Here is a 20,934-nt window from a genome sequence, read left to right as displayed (position 1 = left end):
GACAACTACTTTTGAGTTATTTCAGACGTAGAACTAAATAGCAGAGTACAGTGACATGTGGGCTCATTATGACGGTGTCATTGTTGTAACGTGATGCGTGCCTCCAAGAAACGAGATTTTTGTCAAAGGACAAAGATTTATTTTTGTTGAGAATGGTGACATTCATTTACATTGCATTAAAAAAAAAACCTTTTATCACATTGTTGAAAATGTTGTACATTGTGCAGGTCCTGATGAAAAACAGTTCATTGAAAGCGTTTCTTGAAGCCTGCACAGGTTCATCTGAGGCGTTACAATGCATGTGTCACACAGTTTTGTTTTATGTATACAGACACCAAGGCTCTATGGACAGCAGAAGAAAGAAACTCCAGCATCAGATAAAAATATTTTTCTATCAACAGCTGCCTGACAGATTGTTTTGGGGTTTTTTTGCACAGAATAATGAAAGAATACTATTTAGACATTTACACATCAAATGCTATGTGAAAACACACCCAGCTGTACAGCAGAAACACTATTCAACAAATAGTGAACAAGAAAAAAAAAGTTAACTGGACGTGTCACTGACCTATTGGTAACACATTTTCATTTGAGAGGAAAACTACACTGTTCTTGGGGAAATGTCTGTTTAACAGCATTTATGTGAACTAAAAACTAGCATATTTCAATAACCTGATTAATATATTTCTATATACTGTTGACGATCATCAGTTACTTAAAAATAAAAGCTAGTCATCAAGTAGAAAAAAGCAAAGCTCCCCCAAAGATGATCTTACACCCTCCCACTAAAAAAAAGTTCTTTCAAATTATTTTTACTGTGTAACATTCAAAAAAAAACCTTGAGAATAAATTAGACAACTGAATGTACAAAAAAAATTTAAAAAAGGCAAGACATTTTATACAAAACAGCTTACACCTTCAACAGGAGCCGCATGAAACAGCTTCCACTCACACGTGGAGCTGCACGCTGTGTACCTTCTTTGAAAAGCCGTATGAAAAATAAAATTCTCAGAGCAAAGACGCACATTTTACACAAATGCCAAACCTGGACTCCCAGTGAGACTGTAAACTACCCATTCGTCAACTAAAATATTAATACAGCTGTTTTTAAAAATAATGCATGTAATGATCATGTGAAGATCATTTTCACACGACTGTCTTCTGACACGTTAGTTTTGCTGCTTGAACTCAAGGCACCGAATGATCCAAGTTAAAAGAGCCACAAGAAAAAGTAATAAACCAATAAATTCAGTCGTGTCTCTTTCAGTCTTCTCCCTCCTGCTAATATCACTGTTCTGATTATCATAAGCACGAGTCACTATTTTAACATTTACTGTACTCTGCTAATCCAGCTAATAAGGTATTGCAAGAAACCTTAAAAGGTCCAGGATATCTGTTTCTATTTTACACTCAAAATGGACGGCACACTTTACGTCATGTACGCACACACACAAACACACAATATTGTATTTGCATTTTTTTTTCCAGATTCAGTTATCAAAATGTTATCAAAAATGCCAACCAGGATCTTAATTCTAGATTGTCTCACATTGTGACTACCTGCTTATTGCCTGTATAAGCGTATTTGTGTGTTTCCCTTCAGTGTGTTACACAGGAGCTATACAGCAGGGGGGTGGGGCAGACATAAGCCGCTGACAGCCAACACTCAATATGGCTGCAGAAATCTCAGAGGCAGAAATAACCTCTCTGCTTGAGCTAAACCTCAGTGGGCAGGGCCAAAGAGCTGCAGATTTTTTAGGGTTACTGCAGGATGGCTTTAAAGGGCACGTGATATTTCATGTTTCTTTTGGTCAACAAATTCCATAAAAAACTATGAATTTATCCCACCATATGTGTTTTACTCTGTGATTAAAAACTACAGCGCAGGGCTGTTTTAAGAAGTTAGCCCTTTAAAAAAATAAATTGTATATTTATGAACATAAATGAAGACAGCCCTGCCCTCTTTTCCCACTCATTCATCGTACAAGATGCTGGAATGCTGTTAACCGCCTTATCTAGACAGCTGTTAGCCAGTATAGCTAATACGGCTAGCACAGCTAACTTCACTTTGGAATGTCTACTGGCCTAGCTAGATAACCTAGCTAACTTTGTACGGTTACCATTTCATCCATTCCCTTTTTTGTTATATTTCTACTGTTGTTATGCTCTATCCACTGTGGTTCAACTCAAATATTTTAGTTATTTATGCCTCCAAGAAATGCTTCCCTGCGTCCTGCCCCGTATCTATTTGCATCTGTTCTACAACGTGTTATATGTTTTGTTTGGTAAAATGTTAAGCTACAACATGATACTGGGCTATTGTAGACATATTCTAGGCTAAATGTGTATTTACACATCTTATTACCTGTTGTTAAAAACACCCTGTTCTTTTTAAGCTACGTAGAAGCCTTTATTTTCCAGCATTCAACAACTACACCTCTTGAGTTTTACCAGTAATGTGCTGTTAAAACCTTGTGGCAAGTGTATTTGCTGAAGGACACCTAGAAATGAAGTTCACTGCACACCATTTCACAAGCTGCTGTCAGGGTTTGTGCCACACACTTGTGCAGGGGATACAAATCTGAGCTGTGGTGCAGTTCCTACAAGCTACCAATAGAGGCTGTTAAAAGTCACATGTTAGCTAACTAACCGCTTCATAAACCCTTTTCAATCATACACCTGCACTGCGGCAGATCTGCCCACTGTGAGAAAGTGAAGTGCTGTTCCTTATTTTAATAAAGACAATGACAGTGGACATTTTGTGACTACCGCTATTACAAAATGGAGATACATCTCACTCTCCTGTCTCACCTTCTCCTCCTCATTTCCATCTCCCTCCCTCCTGCCTTTCTCCGTGACTCTGTTACAGCCTGTCCGAACTCATGCCAACATCTCTGTCAGCCAGGGCCAAAGCTGGCTCTGGATCCCAGCCAGGGTGACAGACTGAGACGACTATGCAGCTGAGCATGCATCAGCATGAGGTGATGCAGGTGTGTAGGTGCAGGGGAAAATGTAGAAAGGTGTGTGTTTCAGTCAGTGCAGTGTGTGTGCGCTGGCTGCTCTTGCTTTGAGCTCTGTTGGACAGTGACTGTTTTTGGTCTCTGACAGTCTCGCTTAAGCCAAATAGGTAAATAATGTCTCCAGCTACACTGTTTCCATCTATCAATAAACACCAATAGAACCAATTAATGGCTAAACTAACAACAAATATCACAAGATCAAACCAGCGTTAACCCATGTTCACATTGAGAGCAAATAACTAGACCTGCAAGCGGGTATGTCAGTTCAGAACCAAAGATGTACTCACATCTGAGGACATTTGTAAATAAAACAGGTGGTTTTAGTGTTTGTATGCAGTGCACACTGCCAAATAATTAAATTATTACATCATTATTTCCTTCAATCTGCATGACCAAGTAAAGTTGGTTCTAGCTGAAATCTTTGCAGTCAGCAGCTAGTGGGATCACTGTGGTAGTTTTGGTTCCAAGGTCAAGGGGTTTTTCTTTCTGGAGAAAACTTCTACCCCAAAATAAGATAAATGAGAAGCCTAATGGAACAATGGTCTAAAGTTTGGGGGACAACGGCATCCATCACTGGGATGATCTGAAATATTTAAGTTAATTTCAATTAACTGATTAATACCTCCATCTGTACTAACATTAGGAAATGTAGTAGTCAAAAACTGCGGAGCACAGAATTACTCTGATCCTTACACACCATTCGCCATTTATCAGATACTTCAGGCTGATTTTATATCATATCATCATATGTTGGTTCAGCACCTTGGCTTAGCCAGCTTTAATCTGGATCTTTGGTTATCATTTACTAAGCTCCACTACTGCACTTGGCAATATAATGATGTTTGCACACACCAACACGTTACTACTAATAAAATGATTCCACTGAAAAATACTTTCAAAGATATTGCTGCAACTGACTGTGAGATTTTTTTGGTCATTTGGTAATCTTTCAAACTAGCATTTTGTCAGTGAACTGATAACAATGCTACAAATCTGTTTTGATGAGCGTCCATTGAGGCAACACACACACACACACACACACACACACACACACACACACACACACACACACACACTGTGTACAGATAATGTCATAATAAGCATAGGAAAAAAAACCAACTTAAATTCTTGTAAGTTCTACATCCGGGACCCGTGGATCTGGAAAAGCTGTGAAATAAAAGAAAAGCAGACATTATGACATTGATCCATAGCAAGCTAAACTTTAAAAATTCCATACAATTTATGCTATAGTTTGGCTGTGATGATGGTGATGATGATGAAAATGGTGACAGAATGACAGCAAATGACTGTACTGACAGCCACACAGACATGTCTTTACCACTTACAGTATTACATGTTGTAAAATGTGTTTCCCTTTAACATATACCCAACTTTGTATGTTCAAATGTTGTTATATGTGTCCGTTATGTGGGTTGCGCACACTGTGTGTGACTCTCTACATCAAGACTGTTGACAGTATGTACACAGACTGGGAAGGGCATTACTGCACTGCTGCTGCACTGAAAGGTCAGAGATATTTCATGTCACAGCATTGGTACTGAGAGCCCACAGAGACACAATGCTCAATCTATATCAGCAACGACGTGTCAGGTCACTGATTGTTGGGTCTCTGCAAATAAAATGTTAAAGTGTATGGTCTAGACCTGTTCCTTTTCAAAAGGTGCTATATAAATAAAATTTATATGAACTGATATCATATCATGTTCGCGTTTACACAAAAATTTTATGTGTTTTATCAAATGGGGTTATTGATCACTGCTGTAGGGATGTCCCGATCCAATCTCAAAGATTGGAATTGGGGCCCAGAGAGGGTCGTTGAAATCATCGCTTTGGATGACCAGCCCGTTGCTGTAGTAGAGAATACAGGTTTTTGCCATCTTTTGGAGTATTTGGAGCCACGGTATGCTCCACCATCTCAACATTTCACACAATGCTCTACCAGAGTTTTACAACAAGGTTCGTGATCACCTACAAGGTCTTTTAACAGATGGGACAGCTACTGGCTTTACCCACATTTGGAGTCTGATGTTAGTATCTGACCAGAACTGGGTACTGCAGATACTCAAGAGATCGGGGGCTTAAAAACTTGACCGGGACATCCCTACAATACTGGTCTTAGCGTTTAAAAATGTTCTACAACTAGCAAAAACAGAAGCTGCAGCTTTTCTGATAGATGTGAATCTTCTGTGATGCCAGCTGTCAAAAAAGAACAATGGAGGAAAAGATGGTGGTTGTTGTTCCAGCCTGGTTCATTAGCAGAGGTCATCAGTAGACAGCATCAGAACTGGAGGGCTGTAACTGAGAGAATAGCTAATATCATTAAGTACTGAACAGTAGAGCAGAGCGGTAATTCATTTCAATTACTGCTACTCGTCCTTCTGTACGATTGTTTTAAATCCTATAGTATGACAGTTTGGTTCACATTTCTTATGTTCTACGTTTTCCTGTAAGGGCTGGGCTTACTGAAACAGAGTGACAGCTTCGAGGTCGTACACAATGCAGTGCCATGAAACACCCAAGATCTCTGCAGACATCACACACACATACACATACACTAAGATCTACTAGGTCTACCCACTAGCACATCTGTGGCACAGTTCCTCACCCATTCCCGCCTCTCTTTGGAACAAAGAAACATGACTCCCTCATTCTCTAAGCCACTCATTTGGTGTGGTATTTCTCCCTGCCTCCTCCTCCTCCTCATCCTTTGCGGCTTCCTCCTCCTGCATCTCCGCCGGCTTCATTCATCATGAAGGGCGGAGCGGAGAACACAAAAGAAAATAAAAAAACAAGACAGAAAACGACAAGAAAATGAACACGCTGATGAGTGTCAGTGAAAAGCTGAGCGGTAAATATAGAGACAGATATATATCTATATATCAACATGACAGAGAGAGAGAGATACAGTGAGAGATGGACAGGAAGACCAAGTGAGAGATTGATAACAGCAGGAAAGAGAGGGAGAGCTGTGTGAATGATCGAGTGAATGATTTTGTGAATGACATTTCGAGGCGAGTGACATTTGGAGCTTTCAGTGGAGAGTGCTGGATCAAAGCGCACTTGCATCCACTTCTCTCTCACACACTCACACACACACAAAAACTGAAAGACAGGGACAGGACCACACATGGACACACAGCCGGCAGCGTGATCCTACGGCAAGTCTTTAAACATTATATTTGTTGCATCTGGGTGGAAAATCAAGTGAAAGATTCACCTTGGTTTTGTGGCTCTGCTCCGTGCCCAGTCCAGAACCAGCAGTGTGAAGCTCCTTGGATACGACACACAGAAACTCAGCCTGGTCCTCTGTCCCATAGCTGTACGACGAGCCAATGTTCACCATCTACAAAAAGATGGGGGACACGGATACAGAGAGACGTACGGGGGCAGAGGACAGAGGGATAGAGTGAGTGTCAGGAAGCATTGGAGGTTACAGCAGAGAAAACAAAAAGCAGGGAAAAGAAAGAAAGTGAGAGAGCTGAGATCCCATACTAAAGCAAGGAAAGACTCTTGTATTCATGCATGATACGGAGGCAGGGTGGGCAGGCAGGCTGCTACACGCTCAGCAGTGGACTCAACAAGAAGCACTGTGGGCCAGCTTCTGCAAGAATATGTGTTGAATCATAGCTGTGCAGCATTCAGTGGAGTGTAGTGCCAAAGCAGTGGGGAAGGAGGGTCTAACTGTGACTCTTAAGCTATAGTGTGACTCTGAGGCGCAAGTCTGACTGTCACTTTTGGAGAAGGCATTGATAAACTAACGCCTTCAAATGTAGGAGGCCAGCCCATGTTACTGACATTACAGCAACTCAAGAGATCAATATAATGGTGCTATTGATAGTGTGTGAGTAAATACTGAACTGCAGCTACAACGTTTTAAACATATGTGTGCCACAGTTTTGCATTAAAAAATTGAAAGTCTAGAGTAGGCTGCAACTTCTCAACTAATTGATTAATCATTTGGTTTGAAAAAATACACACACAATATCAAAATTTCTCAGAGCCCAAGTCGAAATACTTGCTCATTTTGTTCCACCACCAAAGTTTTCCATTTTTCACATTATCAATGATCAAAATTGTAAAAAATTAAATTTTCTGTCGGCTGACTAAATGATTAAAACAGTTTAAGCTCTAGTTCAGTCCACTCTAATATCTGTAGCCAAGAAAGTACAAATATGGAGGATGAAAATAATCAAGGCAAGAATTTACATTTCTCAAAATAAATGCATGTGGTGGTTTAACAGAATGGTTCTCCAACATATTTTTGAAATTCTACAAGCTGAAGCCAAACGTTTTTAACAAAGATGTGACAATACCGGGCTGTACCCGGTACCACTCCAGTACCATCGCAGGACATGGCCCTTAACTGGGTTCTGAAGCCTTTGTAAGAGGCTGAAGGTAAACGATACTGAAGGCCAGGAGGTGCTGCGTTTGTGGTGGCATGATTTCTATAAGAATTTAGAAGTGTAATTAGACCTGTTGGGACTCTCTGTGAAAGCATATACAGACTCACTAGATTAGTCCTACTTAAGGTCATTAAATCATGAAAATAATAGTGAATTAATGCAATCTGGGGGTCCTAAACTCATTTTGGGAGTGCAGATAGAAGGGGCCAAGGGGTCAGGCCAAGGGTCAAGATTTAAGGGTCAGCAGCAGCGTGAGTCCAACCCACAGTCCAGAGCAGTCCGGTGCGGGGCTTTCTGCAGGAGCGCACGCTGACCTGCTCAAACTTCCAGCCGTCCGACATCGTGGAGACCATCTGGGTCAGCTCCTCCTCCTGGCACTGCAACACTCGGTAGACATGCTTGGGGGGCACCTGCTGAGGAAAAAGAGTGGAGGGGGGGTTGAGGAGCCAGGACATGAATAAAAAGAAAAACAACAAAAACAGAAAAAATAATACATTTAAATGTAAGGAATTGTAATTAACATGTAAACTATACGACCAACTAAAACAACACAAAAAACTACAGAGAAAGCTGCTCCTATGTTGCATTTTCATTTTATATCGCTTTACTGTAAGTGGCCAACACATCCAGGAGGCCCCACAATAACATCACAGACACACAACAACCACATGCCAGTTGGTCAATAAACCCTTACAAAACTGATACTACATCACTTCACCAAAACCTTTGCAACATGACATGGAGGCGGTAGACAGCAATCAAAAAGAAAAAAAGAATGTAGTCGTGGGCTGGCTACAAAACCAACACTTCTATTTTCATATTTTTACACCATATTTAGCCCCAGGCGAACACGAACAGTGAGTCCAGCAAGGTACAGTGGAACGCAGTGAAAGTGGGTGTATGTTTGGAAGGGCAGTGGGATTATGTAAGAATAAGTGCAACCATCCTGAGAAAAGAACAGAAAGGAAAGGAGAAAGAAGCCTGATGTACAGCAGTGCGCTCTATAGAGAAGCATAGAATCACTCACAAAGAGCAAATGACTGAAAGGCACTGTAATGGTGTGTGCGTGTGTTTCGGGTGGCACAGTGGTTAAGCGGGGAAATATACAGTACATATTATAACGGCTACATGCAAAAAATGCAATATGAGTAACTGTTGTGTTACACTTTATCTTTAACATTATATACATATGATATGCTGCAGTAGGTAGTTTCATTAAAATTGACTGCAGTGATTGGGGCAATCTTAGTTTTTAAAGCCCTTGGAGCAGAGTGAGGCCATCATAAAAACATACAAAAGCACATAAAAGACACAGTGTGTATACCTGCGTGGCTTTGGAGTCCCTCTCCACGATCCTCTCCTTGATCAGTTTGATTAGTGGTGTGATGTTGTAGAACTCGGCCTCCTCCAGGACACCTTGAAACAAAAGAAACACCTGGCTCAGCTCCTGTGTGCATACCGCAGCAAAGTAGTTACCAACCTTTTCCGTCAGACATAAATGCTGCCATAGCCCCTTCAGATGAACTCAAGATTAAGATCAACCATGTTACAAATGTGTTACAAATGAATATTATATGAAAATGAATGATATACATTCCTTTTGGCTGTTTCAAGCATTTATATACTACTTTTACCTAACTATTTTCACTATTAATCCATAACTAGTGAGGGGTGCTGAGAGAAAGTCAGTCTATATAATGACATATTTTTTTGCATTCATTTGAAAGGCCAGGATCATTTGTATCTAATAGTTTTTAGCAAGATCTCACACAAATTTTAGAACACACAGCAAAGCTGAGCGCCAACATGTGTGTGTCAAAGCAGCCACAGCAACAACACTTCAAACGGTCTCCGAATAAATACAGAAGCTCCAACCTCCTGCGAGTCGCATTGCTTTGCAGGAAGTAGATTATAATAAAAAGGACCAACATGTATTGATAATTAACATAAAAAAACAAAGTAAAACCTCTTCCTGTCACAAATACTGCTGTACTACACCTACATATTACAGTAAAAAAGAAAGGAAAAACATGTTTAAATAAACAACTTTTATTGGGCCTGATTTTAGGGGGGTGCTGCAGCCCCCTCACCAAACCTGTTTATCTATCTATTACTATTTTAACCATTCCTTCTTTAATTTCATGCTGCGGTACACCTACACGTACAATTGGTCGTGAATCACTGCTGTAGTGTATAACAATATATAATAATCTGCATATAAATTGTTTTTTTTCACATTTACTAAATAAAAACTAAAGAGACACACAGAGAGAAAGAATCACATTTCCTTATTTCCACCTGCCCAACAAATAAAACAAACTCATGAGCAGAGTCAAAGCATATCAAAGACCTTCTTCAGCCAGTTCCTTGTTGTAGACCAGTTTGCCGTGCCGCAAGTAGTTGAGGATGGGACCGAAGTAGGTTGGGTCTCTGTCAATCACATAGGCTCCCGTCTCATCCTGTTACAGAGGAAAAATCAGACACAGTCCGTTAATACATCATCACATCATAAATGTGATGTATTTCCATTACTGCATTTGTACTCATGAACCATGGAGAGTTTTTAATTGACCTGAACTAGGCTGGTATTCAGTGCTACTGTATTTTTTTGTGGTCACGTGTAGTAATAAAAAAATAACAGCCTACATTTCTCAAATCTAAATTTGGCATATTTTGTTTCCCTTACTCAAGCTATTCTTCTGTAATATGTAGTATTTTTAGACCCCAAAGCGGATGTGCGCATGCAAGATGCATTGCAGAAGTCACCAAAATAAAAGCCCCCCCCCATTAAGCTTTGTGTTTTTTGCTCTTGAGGGAAATTTCAATATTTCTGTGTACAAAGGTAATACAAATACCGGTAGTAGACAGAAAACTTTACAACAATTATTATTAAAAGGTTCTGTGTTTCCCTAAAATATAATAATTCAAATGTAAAACATTGCTATTTTCCTTGAGACCTTCCTGCCAACAACTTTCTGCAGTTGGACACAGAAGTCACTGGTTACTAGTACTCCGGAGTAGTTGGTGGTCATTTTATTATCACACATGTGTCGACAGCCTGCTTCTCTCCCACCTCCAGGCTACTTCTGCTAAGCCTGCCTGGCTGTTATATCATGACTACTGACGCTCCCAACATACACACACACACACACACACACACACACACACACACACACACACACACACCCTCCCCCCTGCTCTTCCTCGTGATGAATGCTTGAAGCAGAGGCCCCCTTTCAGAGCTGAACTCACGAAAGAGCCACTGCTGGAAAAACCCATACAAACACATAGAGGCCTTTAGGAGACTTAAGCAGAGGGATATAGAGAAGGAAAAGAAGGGGAATAGTTGGGAATTTTGTGAACAGGAAGTTAAAGAATATCAGTTGCATCTGAGGATTATGTGTCATTAACACACGGTTCAGTGGTGCCTGTAGCGTACAGGAGAGGATGCAGACTAACTAACTCATGTATTTTGGCTGTAAAAACAATAGTTAATGGCAGGTGGAAAGGTTCCATGATTCCTTCACACTTAAATCAGTTATCTCTTCTTGACACACTGGGACACCAAAGTGTGGCCTAGCTTCAAAATGTATGCCTGGCAGCATGTGCGTTAATATTCTGTGCTTGAGGTATGTAAACGGGAGAAGATAGATACACACAGACTCTAAGAATGAGAAAATGATGCTTAGTGCAATAAAGAAAACCTGCTATATTCACATGACTGGTTCCTTATACGGCTGTTTGCTGAAGCAGAAACGGGCAAGCTTAGCCTCCAGCAGCATCTTGTACAGATGCATCTCATCACACACGCAGAACCACTCCCCCTAACTGCAATTGTTATGACCTTCCAGTTTTCGATTATAAAACCTCAAAGGCCGAATCCAGACAAAACATTTCTATTTTGTTAAAGGCACAGATACTCCCCACCTGTTAAACTCATCCTCCAAAACGATGAGGGCAACATATCACATGTCAGGTCATAACTGCTAACTGCCAGCTAGTTAGCCATGCGGCTAACTGAGCTGGCAGTTAGCTGACTGAGACCAGAATTGGCACTAGAACCCGATGCTGGGAGAGCAAGCAACAGATCCGCGCTCAGCAGCCTCCCAGTGAACTGAACACAGCTTCAGAGACCAACAGAGGCCAGATTTGATGTCAGGGAATACAGTACAGAGTTGATTTACAGCAGCTCCGACCAGGACTGTGATGATGAAGACACGGCAGGTTCAGGCGGGGACAGGAGAGGAGCGAGAGGGAGGTCAGGCGTAAGAGAGGTAGAACCAGAATACTTCCACATCTAACTCGTGAATTAAGTGTTTATTTCAACCAGAGTTAGTGATTGTTGGAACAGTGGGAAGACTAACCACAACGGTTTTGGTGAGTTTTATTGTGTTGTAAGCTGTAAGGGTGTATTTTTCTGTTTGATAAGGAAGATAGGTTAAGAATAATTCCTTATTTGACATTTTGTGTGTTTATTTTGTTTATTTATTAGACTAAAAAAGCTTGTGTAACATAGCGCACATCTCCCAGCTGAAACTACAGCGGGGAGGCCTGAACTATACTAGTGTACTCCACCACTCGAGGTACAAAGCGGTATTATTACACAGGACAATTCTGCTGATCATGTTAGTTAATTGTTTTAATGTTTTAAAGCAAAATTCTGGCCAAATCTTACACATTGTACCTTCAAAACACAATATACCGCCAATGCATCTGTCATTAAAAAAGGGGATTCACTGGATTTTCAGGTCGTTTATGCAAATCCCAGTTTGTTCCCTGGAAGTGTAATATTATCTGCTCTTTTCCTCTGTTTGAGAGGTCCAGGTGAACAGTCCACAGTGACTTCAGTGGAGATTTATCCATCACTAAATTAAAACATCTCACAAACTAGTTCTTACAAAGAAGTTAGTTGTTAATGTTTAAAACCAGTAACTGCCACAAGCTAACATAGCAAAAACAAAAACATTTGCTTGCAAATATTTGACCATTACGAGGTAATGTTGAATATGGTCAACACATCTGACGTCACGCTTCATAAAAAGCTTAATTTAATAATGACGTAGACTGAGAAGGTTCTTAATTTAAATTCACATGCAACACAGACTTTACAAAACATTGTGCCAACGACATTTTGCTAAATTACCATCTGAAGTAACTAGCTTAGTGTAACCACATATCCTCCATACATTCAAAACTGCATGAATACTACTAACTCCATCTATGTACAGTATATAAAAATAAAACTAGATTTAAAAAGGATTGATAACTAAGGGCAACGTCTTGTCTGCCCCCCTAAAAATATCACTTTTGGACTTCTTGTTTACATATTACATTTTTTTGACATCAACAGTAATTCCCTAGAAACTAATTTACCCATTGCTAAAGTTTTTATTGTTTTTTTAACACATATTTTTCGATTTTAATGGTGCAACCCAAATAAGTAAATAGTTTGAAACAAGCTGGTAGTTACTGGACAAGTTATAGATTTATAAATAGCTGGTGCGACCCATCCTGGAAGCAAAGACTGGTCAACATCTCAACGTACAGTGCAGATTCTGCATGCCAGCAAAGCATCATTATTTACATAATCGTCTATTATGATGAGCTCTAAACCATTGTCTTCAGTGTGGCAGACTATAAAGAGAAGTAATCCCAAAAGGAATACACAGACAGACAGACTCAGAAGAATAGGGACGTTCCGCTAGCAGCAAGACAACAGTTTGGAATCACAGATGCTGTGTTGTCAACCCAAATTTAAACGAGAAGCATCTCTTTGCGCCTGACACTCATCTCTTCAAGTCCAGTCAATCTTTGCTGATTTAGCGTGACAGGAGCTTCTGATGAGCCGTAACCAATGTGAGACGAAACAAATGCAACAAACGAGGAAAACCTAACACACACAAACGGACGGATCCAGACTGTAAAGCAGTCTGCAGGATGGTGATGCGGTATGACAAATAAGGTCCTATTAGAAATGAAGGGTAAACGCGCTTACAAATATAAAAACACAAATGAGCGCTGAGGGACACAAAGACGAGACGAAGGATGAAGACCCATGTGGTTTCTGTGCTTGGGTGTGTGCATGAGGGCAGGAAGCTTTTATAGACACACATAGTGTATGAGTGTCTGCACTGAAAATCACAATGATTACAGTGAGGAAGGGCTGTGACTGCAGCACAGAGCACAAAGACAGATGTAAACACATACACACCATCCTAAATGAGCAGAGGAGCTACAGTGGAGGACAGGCCGATGCCTCATCAACGTGACTTGACAATGTGGGCATGACAACACTAGCAGAAAGCTTCCTGAATGTGTCTCTCGCACGTATGCACACACACACACTCTCTCTAAGGCCTAGTAGTTATTCTTTACCCATTTGCAGCCGCAGTACACTGACTTGCTCACAATATTTTCAGTTGCTCGGATGTTGAGAGGACAGGGACACTAGTTGGTGAACATTTGTTCAGGGAAATAGGACGCGACTCCACAACATTTCCCTGCAGAGGTAAGCACATCCCACGGGCTATCACTAACAGCCAAACAAAAGTTCACCTGTTCACTTCTCAAAACACACACACACACACACACACACCCGCTGCTGCTTGCTTGAGCATGTGTAAACATGAGGGCTGAATGACCCTGAAAAAATGTTTCATCCATTGTGGCATTGTTTTAAACATGACTGACGTGTATGCCACTTTTACCTTCTGTAGCTGCATTTGGAATAATAACAGCAGATTTAAGAAAAACGCGGGCAGTAGTTAAACTTTCTGGTTTATGCAATGTGACACTACCCATCAATCTCATTTAATCACTAATCATTGATCAATCCAGGCTTGTCTTACACTTGCTGTAAAGTCCTTGGGGGAGGAGTTTCTAAAAGGTGGGAAGCTATGGTCCATTATTTCTTTGTAACATTTTTGTTTGGCACTAACAAGAGCACCCCGGTACCTTCCCCAGTGTGTTTTGATACTACAAATGTAAAAATCTCTACATTTAGTTGCTTATTCATCAGACTCTGAGGCTTCACAATAAATAAAATATATTTATATAAAAATAAGCAATAAAAAATGCTAAGTTTGCTACATTTAATTTCAAATTGACTTTTTATATTGCAGGCTTTGCTCTGTGACTATGACGTATGCATACATTGTGATATAATATACAGTGCATTTGACCTATCCATGTAACTCTGATCTGAAGAGTTGTGAAAATACTCTGAACGTGAGTGTGATTTCTAATTAGGGATCAGCCTAATTCATCATCCCCGGCATCACATCACAGATGGTCTGGCTGAACCAGTGACTTCTCAGCCTCGGTGCCATTTTTGATGTAGGAGGCATCGCAGCAGCTCCACACTGATAAACACATTTGATTTCATGTGCTTCCGCTCCTCGCTGGGTGAATGGGACAGCTTTCTGGACTTAAATTCCTGGGGACCTCATCACAAAAATGCTTTGGACGTTGCCCCAGCAGGCTTGTGTGTGTAAAATTTATCTGAATAGGGCTGAAAATATACTGGGTTTTTTCCAGCAATCTTGGCAGCTACATGTTTATAAGCATAGTGAATGGATTGGATTTTTCTCCCTAATTGCAACCTATAGTACTTCCATTTTGTTTATTTAATTAAGACAGTAAGTTTAATAGAGAAAATACCAAAGCAGTTAAGGAAATAATAAAGAACTGTGGTGATAAATTTTTGTTTTTTCCTGGAAAGGTTTGTGAATTTTGGCCCTGGATTCTACCTAAATACCTAACAAGGTCTTTTATTGTGGCTCAAACCAAAGTGTGTATCCTGATAAAAAGGGGAAATGGACAAGTTCACACAACTCTGTACTGTTTATTCAAATGAAAACCTCACTGATCCCCGTCAGTGCTTAGAATATTGGATCTCCCACAGCACAGATAAGGCGATAAAGGAAGTCCAGGCATGTGGTGGCATCCATGCAGACACAGTGAGATGGGACAGACTTCCACAGAGCTCCAAACTAAAAACAAATGCCTGAACATGTGTACAGGTAACCCACGTTACAGCACCAGACCATCACAGCTCACCGGTATGATCCGATCCCCTTAGTACTTAATATTAATCAAACCACTGATAATCACAAATCTGTGGTAATACGATTATGTGGTTACAGTCTGGAACTGGCCGCCCCGTTACACCTGTTCAGCTAACATCGCCTAGCATCATCAATGCTGACTCTTAGCTATAAAATGTAATCGGCTTGGGGCGGCGTGAGGTCAAGTCGGGTCGTATTAACAGCAGAAAGCCCTGGGTTTGGTCCGGTGAGGGGGCAGGGCAGCTGAGGTGCTGGTAATCTCATTAAAACAGTCATACACAGCCAGACAATCTGCACGTATATGCGTTTAAAAACAGCCACGAACCCCTGAGCAGAAACACGCCAACGTCAGCGGATTAGAGGGGGACCAGTGTGGATAAAAATCAGCTTCTCTCCGGAGGGAGAGAAGAAAACGCACAGACTGAACCGCTTCTCTGTGTGACTCAGATTCAGATTGCTCTGTTTACTAAACAACCTGAGCAGCGGTGTCTGCTGGGAAAGACTCGCTGAGCCCCTTCAGAGTGCAGAGTGCTTTTCCAGGCGTAGTTTTGGGAAGAGCTGCAATAATTAATCACATATCACAGACGGTCTGGCTGAACCAGTGACTTCTCAGCCCCAGTGACATTTTTGAAGTAGGAGGCATCGCAGCAGTAAAAAAAAAAGTAAAAATTATCTGATTTCAGCTTCATAAATGTGAATATTTTCTGTTTCCTTTCCTCCTCTGTGACAGCAAACTGTCTTCGAGGTGAGGACAAAAAAAATCTTGAGCTTTGGGAAACACTGATTGACATTTATCACCATTTCATGGACCAAAAAAACTAACCGAATTTATTGGGAAAATAATCAACAGATTAGTTGACAATGAAAAATAATCCTTACTTAAAGCCCTAGTTTGGGGAAAGGATTTTTCAGTGTGTTCAATTCATTGTTTCCCTTATATAGCACAAGGAACACTGCAAGAATTCAACGACAGGTTTCTTCTTTAAATTGTTTGGCAGAGGAGATAACCCACCCAGATCCTGACGCATCTGGTCTCTTGATCCATTTAGTTAGCAGATGATGGCCTAAACAAAAGCAACAATTTTTCCAAAAGTTTTTTTAACAAAATGATTGACGATGAAATTCACCTTTTCTAGTTTTAGTGGAGGTGTTCTTCATTTTCGGCGAAGTGGCCTGAACAGCCTGTGCTATATCATCTGTCATCATCTTCTGGAAAGTTTGGTAAAGCGACGTCACGCCATACGTCTATTGTTGTGTAGGTATCGATCTGTAGTACTGTGATGTAAGGATGCGGCTCAAATTTAGCCGGCAGCTTGCACTCGTTGGTCCGTAATATTAACTTTAATGGGTTTACACCCTTTAGCTTGTTTGACAAGAGACGAATACACAGCACTTGCGGTTAAAGGTTTTCCATTGAGACAGATCTTTTTTGTTTTGTTAACTTTGCATCCAGTCTGTTTTATCATTCGTGCTTGTGTGCATTCATAGCTGTTGAGATCAGAGGGTGTAAGTGATTTAAAAAAGAAAAAATGTTTTGTATTCGTCACGAGGCTTCTGAAGGGTAAAACCACTGAATAAAAACACATTTTTAAAACCTTTCCCTCGTGATTTCACATTTCTACCGTAATTATTCTTGTGACTTGCAGCAGCATAGTGATTATCTAACCAAACTGCATTTTCCTTTGGCTACTGGACTGCAGCTCTGCATACATATTTTCGCACAGTAAAATCTTCTTTACTTCTTGACTGAAAATCAGAATGTGTGTTTTATAATACAAAGAAACATTAACAAGAACAGACAAGAGATGATACAAATCTCTAGGATCAATTTGGCCATTTGTACCATCAACTAATGAATAAATAAAACATACTGACTCATGTTAGAGGCCTGACAAAAAGCATCATGTTCATAGGATGACAGAGGATTGAGAGCCTCGTCTACAGCTCAGTGTTGTTTTAGGATGACAGCTGCGTGATGGACCTAGAAAATAAAAACACTAAAGTCTCTCTGTGCCTCTCGAGGTTCAAGAGTTTGCAACAAAGAGCAGAAATAAAAGACGTGGATAAAAAAGGACAAACAGGCTATAAGCATTAACAGTGTGTCGGCTGCTGAGAGCGAGGATGAGGAGAGAACGGTGACAAGAGCGACGAGAAGAAGGAACAAAAGAGAGTAGGTGCGTTTTAGCGCATGAGAGTGGTTTGGTGTGTGACTGTCTTAAGGCAGTGCAGAGGGAGCTCCTGTTAGGTCGCGGCTGAAGGTCACATGGGAATAGTCTTTCCACAGAGCCTTGCGGTGCAGCAGGGGAACAGTCATTGTGGCTGTCGTGCAAAAACCTCCCAACTCCAGTTTTGGTGGCTGTTTTTGGCTCAGTCACTTTGAATTATCTGCTCTCCTGCTGAGTTTTTTTTTTCCTGCCAACCAAAAGCACGTGACTCTGTTAAACCCTGCACATCTAAAGCTGAACACGAGCTGATTAGGATTTGGCAAAATGATAATGTATATATCCTGTGAGATGATCTAAAGGCAGATATTCTCAGATATCAGTTTGTCCCGTTAGTTAGCCCCTCTGGGTGTATTAGACAATTATGGATGATGTTGTAAATCAATGAGCCGGACGGCTTCACAGCAGTAATGGATTTTTATATGATTTTTGCTAAAATGTGATGAAGTACCTATAAATTCTTTTTCATTTTAATTTAACTGAATATGGCCCATCAAATGTTCCCAGAGCCCACGTGACGTCGTCTTCAAGTGTCTTATTTTGTCCGACCAAAAAGCCAAAAATATTCAGTTTACTGTGACAGAAGAGTAAGAAAAAAACACATTTCCCATCAGCTTTCTACTTTGCTATATCTCACAAAGGCATGTTGATGCTGTGGTATAATATGACACATACTGTGATTGGACTAATTTTCGAGCAGCAGCAAAATGTGAACTCCTGGCTGCGAGGTGGACCTGCTCCCCTTTTCTCTCTGTCACACACACATGCATATCAAAAGGCCACGGGATAATAGAAATCTGCATCATTCATGATACGGGTCTTGCCAGCCGTTCAGTCTCTGTGTGACTGGTAGAAACACAATACACATCTCTCTCTCCCTCCCCATAAGATGCCAGCTGTATGGCTACTGACTGTGCAGCTCCCTGCAGAAGAGGAGGCACGTGTTCATCCATCTGACCCGAGCTACATTCACACGCGAAATGATGCTGAGAAAAAGAGAGTGGGAGAGCTTCATACTGGACATACATCAGCTGGTCATTAGACAACTCTGTGCGAGCTCTGGAGCTGCAGGCTTACATTTCCGGGGTATAACAGAGTTGTAGTAATAGGTTCTTGGAATGGATCACACATAACACAGTTACCATATAATAAAGTTAGTCCCTTTAAAGCTACTGTGAGACCTTAGGAGATAAAAAAAAAATCAGTAAATATTATTTTACCATTCTGTCTCAGGCCAAAAACGGGCTTTACCTGCCCACATAGTTCCCTTTTGGTCAGGTGAGAGAAAATCCACCTTTCACAACCCACCAGTACTTATCAAAATAAATCACAGGGGTATGTTTTGGATAAAACAAATGCATATCAAGCCAGACTCTAACCACCTGTCATGGTACAACAGTGTTATTATCACTATGTCTTAGTGAGTTTATATTAGTGAGCAACCATGATTCACTGCAGGAATGTTTTAAAATGTTTTTCACTGGTTCTGTGCCCATTTAGACCTGACAGAGGGGAACATACGGGTTTCTCGTGCCCTTCAGGTCCAGCCTTCTTCTGTAATGCTAATCAAATAATAATAATAATACGACATAACTAAACTATAGGAACATGAACTCATTACCAAACTCAATAATGTAGAGGTCAATATTAGCTTAGTGACACGGACACAGACTTAGTGTGACCCGGTATTTTACCGCCTGTTGTGAAGCAACATTCCCCGGGAATGATTAACGTGTCCTGGCAGGACTCACCGTGTCTGAGTGCAGGTCCTGCTGTTGGCACAGCCGGTACAAGAACGAAGTTTGCTCCTTGAGGAGGGTCTGCCGCGTCGTAAGGAACACGGTGCCGCCGACGTTCAGCCGGACCCACTTCCCGTTACTCCCCCCGGTGGCATTGATGACCGAGCCGTTGCCGATGCTCTGCGACGCCGACCCGTCCCGTTCAGTCGTGCTGGCGGTGGCGGAGGTCGCGCTCTCTCCCGCCTCGCTGTCTTTGTTGTTGTTGTTATTGTTGTTGTTGTTGCTGTTGTGGTGCCGGCAGCCGTGCTGCGGCGACAGCGCGGCGACGTTCGCCGGTTCCCGCAGGTCGTCCGCTGTCGTTGCCATTTGGAAAAACAACCGTGGGACACGAAGTGAAAACGAGAGAGGGTGTCCGTCTGTGTCCGCTGTTCCCTCGGCTTCTTCTCACCGTAACCGACCGAGCACGCTCCGCCCCAAACCCGCACAAACTCAAAGATCAGCCGCGTGAAGATACCGGAAATGACACATAGTACATCCGACGAGTACTTTCAGAATAAAGGCTCCTTCCCCACTAGCACACAGGCTGAGTAAACTACAGCAGACAGACTGACTTACCTACTAAGATTGAGAATTGTGCTTCATTGCAAGATGGACAAAATGTAATTTTGTGATTCCATACGTGTCTGGAGTATCAGAGAAACTCAGGAGGATTTTCAACAAACATAACATCCCTGTGTTTTTTAAACCCAAGAACACACTAAGACAGATGCTGGTACACCCCAAAGACCGCACACCCAAACACAAGAAAAGCAATCTAGTGTATGCGGTCCAATGCAGTGAGGAATGCACAGACCTGTATATTGGGGAGACTAAACAACCACTACCCAAATGCATGGCTCAACACAGAAGGGCCAACTCCTCAGGTCAAGACTCTGCAGTCTACTTACATCTGAAGGACAGAGGACACTCGTTTGAGGACCACCAGGTGCACATTTTAGACAGAGAAGATGGATGGTTTGAAAGAGGTGTCAAGGAAGCATCTACACCAGGGTTGAGAAGCCGTCATTGAACAGGGGAGGGGGTCTACGCCACCACTTATCCCCCACTTACAATGCTGTCCTTTCATCACTTCCCAGGAAACTCAACAAAGTAACCTATTGGCCTCAGGTGAAGATACCAACGATGGTCGTTCAGTCTTGGCCACAGGTAGTCTTAACGACTGTTGTCACAGCAACAAGGAACACTAACGAACCAGCGGTATCGATGACCCGGGCCAACGACCCCACTGAGGTTAAATAGCTGAGTTTCCCTGCCAGTCAGTCAGAACTGAAGAAGTCCTTTGGATGAGGGACGAAACGTCTTCCAGTATCTTCAACCAAGTCCAGTTGCCCTTGATTTTAACCTTCGTTGGATAACTATGACCTGGATGACTGAGAATCTTCATAGACACAAAATGTAAAACA

General features: G+C 41.5%; 1 protein-coding gene across 5 annotated transcripts; it reads right to left on the bottom strand.

The window, feature by feature from the left end:
• Positions 1–124: 124 nt before the first annotated feature.
• Positions 125–19,957, bottom strand: kctd17 (potassium channel tetramerization domain containing 17). Of its 5 annotated transcripts, none has more exons than XM_038735166.1 (7): positions 19,484–19,956; positions 9,795–9,903; positions 8,769–8,860; positions 7,711–7,854; positions 6,259–6,384; positions 5,647–5,779; positions 125–4,187 (listed from the first exon to the last, which is right to left on the bottom strand). In XM_038735166.1, exons 1-6 carry the CDS (start codon positions 19,835–19,837, stop codon positions 5,687–5,689), a joined length of 918 nt encoding a protein of 305 aa, XP_038591094.1. In that variant the 5' UTR covers positions 19,838–19,956; the 3' UTR covers positions 125–4,187; positions 5,647–5,686. The 5 variants fall into 5 exon arrangements, with proteins under 5 accessions (XP_038591094.1, XP_038591093.1, XP_038591096.1 ...); XM_038735165.1 differs by having other exon boundaries at positions 7,711–7,857; positions 19,484–19,955; XM_038735168.1 differs by having other exon boundaries at positions 7,759–7,854; positions 19,484–19,955.
• Between the last annotated feature and the right edge of the window lie 977 nt (positions 19,958–20,934).

Source organism: Micropterus salmoides, unplaced genomic scaffold (genome assembly GCF_014851395.1).
Source record: "Micropterus salmoides isolate LMB-PRFRI ecotype aquatic unplaced genomic scaffold, ASM1485139v1 Ms_hic_scaffold_21, whole genome shotgun sequence".
NCBI classification, from domain to species: domain Eukaryota; kingdom Metazoa; phylum Chordata; class Actinopteri; order Centrarchiformes; family Centrarchidae; genus Micropterus; species Micropterus salmoides.
This window is presented reverse-complemented; position numbering and strand designations above follow the sequence as displayed.